The sequence below is a fragment of the Martes martes genome, assembly GCF_963455335.1.
Source record: "Martes martes genome assembly, chromosome: 18".
Taxonomy (NCBI): domain Eukaryota; kingdom Metazoa; phylum Chordata; class Mammalia; order Carnivora; family Mustelidae; genus Martes; species Martes martes.
In genome coordinates this window covers 29,644,433-29,658,941 of record NC_137906.1, presented here as the reverse complement: position 1 = coordinate 29,658,941, position 14,509 = coordinate 29,644,433, and the positions used below count along the sequence as shown (strand labels likewise).

At 43.5% G+C, this 14,509-nt stretch overlaps 1 protein-coding gene across 2 annotated transcripts in view; it reads right to left on the bottom strand.

Annotated features, from left to right (window-relative positions):
* The window catches only part of PARN (poly(A)-specific ribonuclease), a 159,882-nt gene that overhangs the window by 114,439 nt on the left and 30,934 nt on the right, over positions 1–14,509 (bottom strand). For both annotated transcript variants that reach the window (XM_080829727.1, XM_080829728.1), the window contains exons 14-18: positions 13,235–13,278; positions 12,074–12,116; positions 11,090–11,165; positions 8,553–8,663; positions 8,175–8,244 (exon numbers count right to left, since the gene is read on the bottom strand). In XM_080829727.1, the coding sequence (XP_080685853.1) occupies positions 8,175–8,244; positions 8,553–8,663; positions 11,090–11,165; positions 12,074–12,116; positions 13,235–13,278 (344 nt within the window). The remainder of the gene's footprint in view (positions 1–8,174; positions 8,245–8,552; positions 8,664–11,089; positions 11,166–12,073; positions 12,117–13,234; positions 13,279–14,509) is intronic.

Here is a 14,509-nt window from a genome sequence, read left to right as displayed (position 1 = left end):
ACCAACTTGAGGCCAGCACCTGACCTGAAGAAGTCAGGATCCCAGTCTTAAGAAGCCAGACAGAAGGCCTGAGCATCATTCATTGGGCCCCAGACTCATCTGTCTTTGGCCTTTCTGAAAACCAGTGTACTACAGAACTTTCAGGGTAACCAAACCAAGTCAATTCTTGGAGAGTCCTTCTATCCTAGTAACTTGGGGAACCGAAAGTGAAGTGAACATGACTTGGGCTGAGATAAAGGGCTCTGGTTAATGAAATACCTCCTGTGCACTGGGACAAAATACATTCTGCACACTGCAGAGAAACCTTCTGGAATCTGGGAGGCTGCTCTAAGCATTCGCGATGCTGTGATTTTACTCCTCATGGCGCTGGACTCCAAGATTTGCACAATCCCAAGAAGGCTGAAAATGGACTCTACATTTTCTAAAAGACATACTTCTTGGCTCTCTATGATTGAAAAATAATGTCCATAAGAGCACCACAGTCCACTTCTAACCAGGGCAGAATGAGTGGCAGATGATACTCCCTAGCCCTGGCACAAAATCCACTTGGGGCAGAAGCGAAAGGGCAAAGGACATTACCCCCTCATCATGGACCGCAAATGCAAATACAAATGCAAAATTAAAGGACATCACTACCACGCTGTTGGCCAAGCCAGCCAGTTGGCCACGGAGGGTCCCACAGTCACCACCACCACTACTGTCTGCCTGCATCCTGCCTCCCTGAGCCCTTGGTTCTGGGATCCCCAGGGGCTCCTGTGGCCAGAGGCACGCACACGGCACAGCTGCTCCCAATGGCACACGGACGGAGGAGACCACGCCCTTCCCTTCACTGCTTTTCCAGCATCTAAGGCTCAAGACACGTGAGCGTGACCCACACTAGGGCAGAGAGTCTCTTCTTTGTATTCATGACCCAACCTTGCGGCAAGACCTTTTTCATTAAGCTACAAAAACAGGCAGAGTTTTCTTCAGAGGATTCCGGGCTGCTGTTTCTCTATACAAAGGATTTTAGTGGCATCCTGCATGTCTGCCTCTTTCCCGCTCGCAGCACAGAGACTGCCACCCAAGAAAATCCAGCTAAGTACACACGGCCCGCTTTGCTCCTCTACCACTACCCCAGGTGCCAGGAGAAATGAGAATTGCGTTACTTTCTTGGAAGTTCACTGTGGGGAAAGCTACAGCAGCAACTCCGCTCCACATCAGGCCACACCCCCTGCACTGGGGGCCTTCTCGATGCTTCTCTCCAAGCTGAGGTCAAGCCTCTCAGAGGGCCATTTATGATCTTCCTTTCATAGATGGGGCAGCCCAGCTTCAGAAAGGATGATGGTCCCACCGAGCGACTCGATGGCCCGGCCCGCAGCCTCTGCTCTACCCAGCACGCTTCTGCAGCCCTGCAAACGAGCAAACCCCAGCGGAGGTTCAGGCATGGACTCATATGCACACATCACGAGGCTTCCGTGCCTAAGAAGCGATCTAAACCTCAGATGGTGAATAAACAGAGAAGAAAAATGCTCCGCGTATTTGCAAAGTATCAGTTGTTCTCACAGACTGAGATCTCCTGGAAACAGTGAGTTGCTCAAAAGGGAACAGTTCACAGAAGGACAATGCAGAGAGACCGGAAAGTAGATCAGAGGTTCCCAGGAGCTGAGGGGTGGCAGGAGCAAAGACTTAGTGCTTCATGGTTACAGGGCTGCTGCCTGGAGTGAGCAAGAAGTTCTGAGAAAAGAATGATGATGTTGGCAGAAATACTGTGAATGTCAGTAGCGCCACTGAATCGCAGACTGAAAAATGTTTAAGGGGCACCTGGGTGGCTCAGTTGGTTAAGTATCTGACTCTTTGATTTTGGCTTAGGTCATGATCTCAGGGTCATGAGATCGAGTCCTATGTCGGGCTCTACGTTGGGCAAGGAGCCTGCTTAAGATTCTCTCTCTCCCTCCCCCTGCCTCCCTCCATGTACTCTCTCACTCTCAAATAAATAAGTAAATCTTTTTTTAAAAAATGCTTAAGGGGCGCCTGGGTGGCTCAGTGGGTTAAGCCTCTGCCTTCGGCTCAGGTCATGATCTCAGGGTCCTGAGATCGAGCCCCACATCAGGCTCTCTGCTCGGTGGGGAGCCTGCTTTCCCCTCTCTCTCTACCTGCCTCTCTGCTTACTTGTGATCTCTCTCTCTGTGAAACAAATAAAATCTTTTAAAAATAAATAAATAAATAAATAAATGTTTTAAATGGCAAATTGCAGGCTACACATATTTTATGATAATTTTTTCTAAAGTAATAACGTCATACACCAAAAACCGTTGAACTGTACACTTTAACTGCGTGAATTATTTGGTATGTGAATTTATATCCTCATAAAGGGGTTAAAAAAATAAAAAGAAACAGCTTCCCACAGGTTACAAAGTAAATGCCATTTCTTTCCTCTCCTGTCAGTAAAAATCTACATCTCAAAGTGCTACAACGGCTCAAACACGGAGAAACAACCACATGCCTCCAAGGGTAAAACCAGCAAGTGGACAAAACCCATGCAAACCTTCTCCCTGGACACCATTGAGTTACAAGCGGCCTTTCCTCCTCCCCCTCCCTTTTCGGATCAAGGCCCCTGATTGAATGCGAGGCCCCACTTTTAAGGTGTGTGCAGTACAAAAGGTATAATGAGGGACACCTGGGTGGCTCAGTCAGTTGAGTGTGTCAGACTCTTGGTTTCAGCTCAGGTCATGAACTCAGGGTCATGAGATTCAAGCGCCATGTCAGCTTGGCACAGAGTCTGCTTGGGATTCTCTCTCTCCCTCTCCCTTTGCCCCTCCTTCCCTGCCCCTAAAAATAAATGGATGAATAAAATCTTAAAAAAAAAAAAAAAAGGTATGATTATAGGGCGTCTTCTATGAAAGCAGAACAGGCCTCCATGTGCTCCGAGCATCTGGTCAGAGACGCACAGTGTCCAAGCAGAAATGTCCCCACGGCAGTGGCTGCAGCACCGGGCTGACTGAGAGCCACCATGTGCCAGGCATTTTACATACACACTCACCTCTTACCCTCACTACACCCCTATCAAATGGGTATGAACAATCTCCATTTACAGATGAGGAATGTGAGACACAGAGAGGGTAAGTAACTTCCCCGAGATCGCACAGATGTAAGAAATGGGGCTGGGATTCAAAGCCAGGCGGCTGATTGCAGAGCCTGATTGCAGAGACCACAACTACGCTATACTACATGACAGCCCAAAGTGCAGCAATTCTACTGGAGAAGCTAATCAAGTAATCTAAAAAATTTACACGCAAATAGAACCAGTTCCACTGACCTTTGTGACATCCCCGGCCACACCTCCCCAATGGCATAAACTGTGTTGTAACTCTCGCTTACGCGCGCCGGGTGTCGCAGGTCTCACGGTGGGGAAAATCACCATAACACCGCAGGGGACTTACTTTATACCCAACCTGAATGGTCCGTAAAGACACATTTGACCCTCACCCAGGATGCTAAAAGCCGACAGCAAACACTGGGAATCAGAACAGATTAGCCTCATCCTCCTGTTATTCCAGCACCTTCTGTGTAAGGGAGGGACCAGCAGGACAGCAGAAGACAAGCAGGGTCTGCACTTCCAGAGTTCGGGGACAACTTGCTGGCGACCCGGCACTCCACGCCACTCGGCATGAATGGCGGCTGCCTGTCAAGGGAGCAAATGAGCTTTGCTCTTCCCATTATCAGCACAAGGGCCGGGAAGAAATGAGGTATTCTGTTTTCCTATAATCTTTCAGTTCGAAATTTCTCTGATGTCAAACAGGACCCACAGGCATATACTATTGTAAAGGAAAACAGCTTGCTACTAGCATGTGATGGCTTTCCATAGAGGAAAGGGAAAAAACACAGGTGCTTTATTTCAGGTGTCATAATGATCCCTCTGCCTCTACGCTGATCATGGTTACCTGTACCTACACAACCTTCTGTAAATTGCTGTATTCATCTGAATGACACAATCTTGACAAATGCTCCAAAGCAAGGCCAGCTGGGTCCCTTACGTCCCAAGGGAATACACTCCATCAGCACCTGATTTCTCATCAGCAAACACTGAGAGGCGGGTACAGGCAAAAGTGAACACTTAACACGTGCTCCAATTTTATACCCACATGGTAACAAATTTTCTTCTTGATCATGAAACTAGAAACACAAAAATACATTCCACTACCACATCTATTTTTTGAACCTGTTGGCATGCTAAATTCTCTTCCGTTTCAAGAAAGGGAAATAATAAATACTGGGCGATGTCCTTTGGCATCTCATGTGGTATCTGCAATTTCTATGGGAGGCGAATAATTTTATCTCCATTTTATTGAGGAGGAAACCATTTGCCCAAGAGTGTATCACTCCTTCTTATGGCTTGCCTCATCTCCATTGCAGAGACAAGAAGGCCTAGATTTCTACAGGAATCCCGTTCCTATACGGGACACTTGTGCCAAGACCAAGACCACCATCATCTAGGGTGAACAGCAGACAATTCTTCCTTTTTCATTCCCTTACTTAGATTAGCCAAAATAAGAGACTTGCTCATTTCCTTCCTCTTTCTAAGAAGTGAGGTAAACAGAAAATAACCTTCCCAAAAACCTTCAGAAAAGGTTATCTACGAGAGAGTTCAATGTGTCTTGCCAACACAGATGACTATTAATAAAACAGAAGGTAAAAGCCTGATTCTGTGCTTTTCTGTGGTACGAAAAAAAGTGAAAGCGGAGTATTTTTAGCCCTTCCCAGCCTAACAGGATTTGACTGAAGGATCTTCTCTAAGTCTGGTTTTCCATGCATTGATCAAAACTGACCAAGGTTATAAGAGAAGGCAAATCACTTCCTGGCCAGACCGCCTACAACACAAACGAAGGGCACCTTGCACACAGTCATCGGCAGGGGTCTGATCAGGATCTCTGTGGCTCAGCTTCCTTACGACTTCCCTTCTGATTCCAACAAAGGAAGGAGAAATGCAGGAAGCACCCAGGCCATGAAAGAGACAAAATGGCAGCATGTAAAATCCTCCCAGGACAAGCTTCTAGGCAAATATGGTTCAGAAAGCACCTTCCACTCCATGCGGTCTTTGCAAATCACTCAACCCGCCAGCTGTCTCGGGGATCTCTCAATAGCTCTCAATAAAACTTCCCCAAAAAGGCATCATTAACGCAGCCAAATGCCAATTCAGAACAATGCAGAAAGAGGTGGAGTTTTCGCTTCCCCCTCAAGGTTTACTTTCTAAACATAAATCTGGTGAGAGAGGAACAAAAAGTTATTTGCATATGTAGGCAGTTTGATTTCCACCCAAATTTATGTTAGGGCTATGCATCTTTGGTTAAGCTCTTTCTGAGAAAAGCCTGGTGCCAAACAAACTCTCAGAGAAATTTACAGACTTTTCTAAAATCAACCACTTGAGATAATGTGGATGGCCCTTTCTGAATGTTTCTCTACAAGGGTAAACTTGAAAAAAAATGACAAAGTCAAGGTTAAGGTCATACATCAAACCTGCACGGAAGTAAGATGAGGTCAGTATTAACACAGAAAGAGATGTTGAAAGGAGCAAGTGCTTTTCCCACTTCCTAAATGGGCTGAGAAGGGATGACCGCATTTCATAATGTATGTATACGTCAAATCCCTATGTCGTACACCTGAAACTAATACGATGCTGCATATCGATTATTTTTCAAAGAAAAAAGAAGGAACAATTGTACTTGACCAAGCTATTCCAATACAGAATAAAAATACTTCTTATTTTGCATTTCAAATCCTGCTGGACTTTTTTCCTTCAGAGACGAAGAAAATATTCTTCCTTTACAGATGGAAGAAAAAACGGAGCAAAAACTCAAGAATTTTCAGGGCGAAATCACAGGATTCCTGAATCTTCAACTATTTTTGGTATGCATCTAGGTTTCAGGGGGAAAAAAAAACAAACCATGAATGAACATTCCCAATCCAAAATGAAACTATGTGTTTACCGTCCAGTTCTTTTGAATTGTCTTAAACATTATTAGCAATAATAAACTGGTCTATTAATACGTAAAGTCTTTGTTAAGCTTCTTAATTAAAGCTAATTTTGATTGCTCTTCATGTTGGTCACCCAGGTTAATGACAAACTAAGGTGCATCCTATTATCTAACCCAAATTGTATCCATCACCTTATTTTATAAGGACTTGATTTTAGTGGAGAAGCAGGCTTGTTGTTTTAAGTATTTAAAAATGAGGGGCGCCTGGGTGGCTCAGTAGAAAAAACATGTGACTCTTAATCTCAGGGTCGCAAGTTCAAGCCCCATGTTGGATGTGGAGCCTAGCTAAAAATTAAAAAAAAATAAATATTTAAAAATGAGTAAGCTTGTCCCAGCTGAAAAATACTGTTGTACAATGGACTTAGCATCCTGCACATAAAAATGCAAGGAGTGGCCATGATCCAAACAAAATTTAGGGTCACCTGCACATTCCACGGTCAATGATATAAGCTGCCCTTCCAGAGATTTACAAAGATAAACAGTCTCCCCAAAATAAAAGTGAAAAGCTAAGAAAATCCTGTTTTACCCATAAGGAAATGGACAGACAGCAAGGATTCAACTGTTAGCTTCTAAAATTAATTTTCCGGGGAGCCTGGGTGGCTCAGTGGGTTAAAGCCTCTGCCTTCGGCTCAGGTCATGATCCCAAGATCCTGGGATCCCATGATCCCAAGATCCCAAGATCAGGCTCTCTGCTCAGCAGGGAGCCTGCCCCCTCCTCTCTCTCTGCCTGCCTCTCTGCCTACTTGTGATCTCTCTCTCTGTCAAATAAATAAATAAAATCTTTTAAGAAATAAAATAAATAAAATTAATTTTCCATGCCAAAAAAAATGTCAACTTCGTTTCCTTATCATGATAATGTATAGAATACATTATACTATAATGTATTCTATATGTACACTATAATGTATAGAATTGTTGAATTACTATTTTGTACACTTGTAATAGGACACTGTACATTAACTATATGGAATTTAAAAAAAACTTTATAAAAAATTCAACTGTATTTTCAATATATGCTACATTGTTTTCTGTTCCTCTCTGAAAGATGTTTTGAAAGTCAAACACATTTAGCTCTGAACTTCCACAGAAAAGAACAAAGATTAAAAAAAAAAAAAAAAAAGAAGCCAAAGTGTGATAAAACTTACTCAGACTATACAAATTCCGAACCTGTAGGAATCCAGATGTTTGGAATTAACATCTGTCTCTGCAGCATGTCACCTAAGTACAAGCACTGTGATACTGGTATTTACATAGACATCCAAAGGAGACAGTGTTCTTACCCAGTAAAGCACTGATAGGATTGTAAAGTGCTGCATATAATGTAAGGAAATGATGTAACCAGGCCAACACTGAAACGGTTTTCTCCCAGCAGTAATGACCCATGTGGGCTGCCTTGTTCTGTCTGGCTCCCCCAGAATCTCCTAGAACCAATCCTGTTAAGAGAGCTGGGGTAAAGAAGGTTTAGGGCTCTGGCACAGAGCCCAACTGTGGCCAGCTTGAGGATCACATCTATAACTTTCGTCTCAACCGTGCCAAGAAAGCACAAACCACACTTTGAAGTAATCATCTTGAGAGTCTTTGAAAATGCTCTGAACTTAGACATCTCCCTAAATCACACAGACTTCTTGCAACGATGAGTACATAAGCAAGCTTTTACTTCACTGGATCCATTCAGATGAAAGCTTGGGATAAAAGGACAATCAAAACTTCTCCATAGATTATCTTAAAAGCCATTTGTGTAGCCAACATCTTCTTAAAAAGAGTATTATTTAATGAGATAATAACGCAAGTATAAATAATAACCTCATGTGTAAAGTATGTTAGCAGTGTTAGGTCCAACTACGTACACACACACACACACACACACACACACACACTCACACAGTCTCCCTTGCAGGTAATTTAAATGCCAAAACCACTTCTTTGTCTTGGAAAAGATACGCTAACTTTGGCACTCTTTTCTTTTCTGTATTTCTTTTTTTAGCCAATATATATAATAAATTCTTTCCCAGAAGGTCAATCTCTGTTTTCGAAAAACATCTGAGTCACCTGAAATGAGAACTACTTTATCTAAAAATGCACTGCATCATCCCTACCTGACATCCCAGATACTGGGCTCTTTCACAGTGAGAGAACGTGGGCACTGGGACCCTCATTACTTACTTGTTAAAAAAGGGTTCAATGAGTTTTGATCTGGCAGACACATGAATTTTTGGAGGGCTAAGAAAAGAACCTAACAAAGAAAAGAAGCAGAGTATTACACAGAGTCAAGGAGACAAAGCCTGAAAGTTCAGACAACGAACTATGTAATCAACAGCGCGGTTCAGAAGGGTAAGAGGCACTCAGTAAGAGCCGGACGCCACACCAGGTAAGGGTCAACGGGGCCTCCTGTGCCCTCTCCATGCCCCACTCCAGCCCCCTCCAAAGCTGACCTCCAGCCCTCCCACTTCTATCTGGGTAGGCGGACCCCAGGGAAATGGAAGACAGGCAAGATCCACCCCAGCCCACGGTGAGTTTGGTGGAAACAGGTATGGTGGGTACCTAGGTAGTTCGCCATGGAGATGAAGCACAGCCCTGTGATATAAGCATCATAGCCAGCCTCGTGGAGCTGTTCAGTAGCTGTGTCGTAACTTGGAAAACCTTCCGCACTTTCTAAAGAGGAGAAAGAAAAAAGAGTTTTCCTAAGGATATCACAAATCGTGAAGACGGGCAGGCACACCGCCCTACCGAATCCAGATGGCATTGGTTTGTGCCGCAGAAGTATCCTGGACAAGTAGGAAAAGGCTACCTCCTTCTTCATTCTCTCCGCACGAGACCTTGCAGTGTGAGATAAAAGGGTCACTGAAAATGAGGGCTTGGGTCTAGACTAAAGAAATGGCTCAGTGACATCATCAAAGATCCAGCCACAGGCCTCCTGCCAGCGCAGTGGTGGGCACTATTTATGATCATGCATAACTTGCCCTATGACAAGATGATCCCCCTTCTGACCGCTTTCTGAAGTCCCAAGGAGCTTCTTCCCTGAGGACACGGGGACATAACAAGTATTTCAGTCATGACTAATGACAGCATGGATTTGTATGTCCCACTGTCGGAGTCTGAATCTATGTTCCACCATTTACCTGCTACGTGATCCTGGGCAAGTCACTTCTCCTCTGGGCCTCCACTTTGGTAGAATGGAGATGAAAACCAATCCCCCCTCATGGAGTTTTTAGGAGGATCAAATGATCCGATGCCAGGAACGTTCTCACATGGTGCTGGGCAGGTGGTCCATGCTCAGTCACTGGTAACCATCAAGACCCAGGCCTCCCTCCCAAAAGGCAAAAGGCCCTTCAATATTGGCAGCTCAATTCAACATTGCCCTCTGCTATTTCCGAGCTATCAGATCTAAAGATGGAGGCACAACGAACTCCAAAGATAGATCAGAACTTACTGTCATGCTGCCCATGCAACATGGGGCCACTTCCCAGGAGAGAGCATTTTACAACAGGATTCTTACATCACACTGACACACACACGTGCTGAAGACAATGTCTGGGAAGAGCGACTGGCTTTACAGTACATTCTCTGCCAGAATTCTTACATGGAAAGAATGGGATAAAACGGTAACTCCTAGGGGTGCCTGGTTTTGGCTTAGGTCATGATCTCAGAGGCATGAGATCAAGCCCGGCCTCCAGCTCTGCGCTCAGTGCGAAGTCTGCTTGAGATTCTCTTTCTCTCTCTCTGCCCCTCCTGCTCGTGCTCTCTAAAATAAACAAATAAATCTCAAAAAAAAAAAAAGCTGTAACTCATAAATATTTCCTAGAACCAATCTGGAAATGAATATCAAAAACACTATAACAGAACCAAAAGCATGAAAGGGAATTAACAATGAAAAGACTGTAACTATTCTTATTGACTATAAGGCTCTTTAAGCAAGAATTTGTTAACCTCCATATTAAATATTAGACTCCAAGCTTTAAAAAAGTCTTTTAACATGATAGCCAAGAAAGTAATGTCCTCTACTCTACCACCAGCTGAAACACTATTTCCAAAATCAATTATTTCCATCATACTGTTATAGAGAAGGTCTATAGGCTTTCTTCCCTCACCCTCACTCCTTTTCTTAATTCCTTTTTTGGACTATTACCCAGAAAGGCAAGCAAATAGCTGTAATCTTGGCTGCTTTAGTACCTTCCATTGTCAATTTCTGACCCATCAGTCCAATTACCAATGTCTTCAGAAGTTTGCAGGCCGCAGCTAATGGAATGCTAATTACAGTGTCAGCAGCAAAATGAAGTGTATGAGAACCAAGGAAGAGACACGTGGCAGGTTCACCGAACACCTAGGTAGGGGCCCAGGGACCAGGACATGGCAACACATCTCTGCCCCAAGAAACATTCTCCCTACTTCTGGTTCTCCTCGCTGCTGCTGTCCCACAGCTAAGCCACCTCTGATGGGAGGAAAGGCTGGAGACTCTCCTTCCTCATCTGGAAACCCAGGTCCTGCACTTTTCCGAGACAAAAGTGTATATTCAACCTCTGGCAATTAATCACCAATTCTTTGTCTCTGCTTAAACAATGCACTACAGAAAAGAAAGACACATCAAGTTTTGGGAGAATTCCAAGCATTAGGAAATTAAAGCCCTGAAGCTTTAATTGCTGAACTTCTCAATGAATGGGCTACCCCACCCAAATCTATAAACATAAAACAGACATAAGATTACGAGACCAGGGGCGCCTGGGTGGCTCAGTGGGTTAAAAGCCTCTGCCTTCAGCTCAGGTCATGATGCCAGGATCCTGGGATCAGCCTGCATCGGGCTCTCTGCTCGGCGGAGGGCCTGCCTCCTCCTCTCTCTCTGCCTGCCTCTCTGCCTACTTGTGATCTCTGTCTGTCAAATAAATAAGTAAAATCTTAAAAAAAAAAAAAAAAGATTACGAGACCATCTCTATTCAGAAAGCAGTAATTCAACACAGGGCATGAGCAAGTTAACTCCGCCAAAATCTACAGATGTGTGTATGTCTAGAGCAGGTTCCCCTTCCTTCGGTGATACCCCTCATCACAAGTCCCGGGGGCACTATCGGGACACTTTATTTTCTTACCAACTTTAGGAGGGTTGAAAGGTGTCTCTTTTAACCGCTTTTCCAATTCTGCGAGAGATGTGTTGTTAATGATATCCTGCAAACCAGGAAGCAGAGAATTACGAGCTTTAATCATCTCAGCATAACATACAGGAGAGATTCACTGAATATCAGGACCGGGAAAAAAAAAAAAAAAAAGGTGTATCTAGCTTTGTTCCCTTGTGTCCTTTAAAGAAACACAAGAGTCATCATTTTGTCAACATGAAAGAGAGACAGCAAGGGTCAGGTTCACCATGCAGGAAGTATCACCATAGGATAGTTCTTTGGAGATGTGTCAAGTACCTATAGGACTTGGACCAGAAAGGTGTGCTGTTCTGACATTCAGTTCACTCAGTGAGGTGAAGTCACTTCACAAAATAGCAAATGATTTCACTTTTACCTGAGTTTTCCTGATTAGAAAATATAACCAAAACACATAAAATCAAGAAAATAAAAACCAAAATATATAAAATTAACAAAATAATGAAGTGTGTACATGTGTAACCTATTCAGAAATGCGTTTTATATATATATGTATATGGAAATATACGTGTGTGTGTGTGTGCGTGTGTGTGTGTTTCTTTTTCTTTTTTTTTTTTTTAAGTAAGATCTGTGCCCAGCATGAGGCTTGAACTCATGACCCGGAGATCAAGAGTCACATGCTCTACCGACTGACCCAGCAAGGTACCCCACTCCAAACCCCCAAAAATACATTATATATTTTAATATTAAAAATGTTTACATTTGAACACAGTATAGGGGAGAAAAAAAGTAATTCCAACACCCAAAGACAAGCACTAATCATATTTCGATATATTTATCTCTAGTCTTTTTCTCATTTTTTTTTCTTTTTTGGACATATTTGAAAATAACATTTCAATTAGACCAGAATTCCAAGCTCCTAGTAGTGATTCAGAACAATTCAAAACACAGATTATCAGTGAGAGCTCCAATTTTAAAAATTACCTTAAAAGGTTGTGTGCTGGCCATCAATTTTGTATCCAAGAGTCTGAAAACAAAAGAAATGTTAATAAGGTAAACACAATACACAACAGTGTCCAAAATGTTATTTTTTACTCAAATGAAGAGCCAGCCTCCGGTCCTAAAAGACAAGAGAATTAAGTACGTGAGCCACTGTGACCTAGCACTGATGCCACTGCTATGTCAGATGGGCTCAGTCCTCTCAACCCTCTTCATGGAGAGGCTCTATCGCCCTCAGAGCACAAGTTCTAGAACTGCTTGTACCCCGGGCTACATCGATTCCAAGGGGAAGGGGAAGATCTTCGGAAGTTTTTCCGCAGTTCAAATACTGCGTAGATCTAGTCCCCCAAGTTCCTAACTACTGTACTACCCAGATTTGTACAAAATAAACTCTTGGAGGCTCAAATCTGCATTTGGTAGTTTCACGCTATTGTTTTTTCTTAGAATTCTGTTTCAGAGATTGGAATAATGAAAAAAAAAAAAAAAAAGAAAAGGAGACAGATACTAGTATGAAAACTCTTGCCTTTGACATGAATGTGAACAGTAGAGATGACAGGGCCGAATTACGCCAGACGTTAAGAGCAACGGCTCTGCGACCACACCAGCCCGTCTTCAGATGGGTCTTCAAACACAGACTCTAGCTCTGGAGGCTTCACGTGGCTGACACGTGACTCGCCAGACACGCAACAGAGCAGAAGTACCCTGCCACCTTAACCGTGGGGGCCACTATCAGGTTAAGGCACCAACTTAGAGATGAGGCGAAAAGTCTCCAGCCGGGCAGTTCTTGACTGGCCACAGGACACAGTCAACTGGTCACGTGACTGGGACAGGGCCCGTCCAGCGGACAAGAGAGACAAGGGCCCACTCAGGAGGACTGCACACACTCTTCACGGAGCAGGGTGTGGGATGAGGGAAAAAGCCGGGTGCTCTCAGTTCAAATTCCGGTTTTGAATGCAATAAAGTCAATCATCAGCTATAAAAGCAAGCAGTCACAGTTGGCCCTAGAAACTATTAACCAGCTATTAGCAGCTGGATTGTAATCATGATCAGGTAATTACTATTACCACTATTTATGACCTGTTTGTATCTTAGACAGCAGGAGAACTCTTTTGAGTGAAGGATAATGAATCCCCAAAGAAAGCTTACCTGGGGAAAACACATGTTGTCATCTCCTTAAACTCATTTAGGTCCTAAAAGAAAAACAGACAATGACTTGCTGTGATTTTACTAATACAGTCACAATACTGAAAATACACATAAATATTTCAAGCTCCATAGCTCTCTTCTCAAACTGTGATACCTCACACAGGCCCTTTAAGCTCAACTGTCAGATCCGCTCCTAGGTAATAATCACTTTCTGGAAATCGTCACAATGTCCTGACGGGGAATCGTATGATCTGACATAAAACTTTTGCATAACCAAAACAGAAAAAATTGAGCATGTTAAGCCTGAAACAGAGGAAGGGGCAAAGTTTCTAATATATGTAGAAAGCTTCCAGTAATAGTTCTATCAAATGAATCCGTCAAAACAATGAGGTTAGCAGAGTTATGTAAGTAAAATGGTTTATACAGGAAATGGACCTACTGTAAACTAGGCTATATCTTCACTGAGAACATCTCCGAAATGCTAGTTAAAATGGCCAGTAAAACTCCGACTTTCCAGTGTGCACAGAGCATGCTTTAACTACTCAGAAAACTGCTAAAGAAGCACCAGTAGCAAGTGCCTAAATTAGACAATTCATTTCCCAGTTTATTTTGATCAGGAAGTCTAAAGCCGAAATGAGATGGATCTAATTTTGAATGAACTCATTTCCATACATAATTGCCACAGCAGACTGAGTAGTCACACTCCTGACCCTTTGTAACTACGCTTCTCTTCAGCGTTATTCATGATTCGCAGCAAACTGCCATTTCCAATTAGCTTTCCAAGCCTGTAAATACAGGCCGTATTTAGCCAGTTTGGAATATTTACCAGCTTTTCAATGGCTATCGTTAAATTGACAGACAATACATGAACAAGTGATTTCAGTGCTGAGGTCAAACAAAAATTCAAGAACGGGGGCGCCTGGGTGGCTCAGTGGGTTAAGCCTCTGCCTTCGGCTCAGGTCATGATCCCAGCATCCTGGGATTGAGCCCTGCATAGGGCTCTGGGCTCAGCAGGGAGCCTGCTTCCCCCTCTCTGCCTGCCTCTCTGCCTACTTGTGATCTCTATCAAATAAATAAATAAAATCTTAAAAAAAAAAGCAATAATGACTACTGTCACCTCGTAATACCATCACAAAGCCTAGCAAGCAAGAAAAAAAATGAGAATTATGGCTACTTCCGGGGCTAGCACAGAGCAGAGCTCAGCTTCCCACTGAGCAGGGAGCCCCATGCGGGGCTCAATCCCAGGACCCCAGGGTCATGACCTGAGCTAAAAGG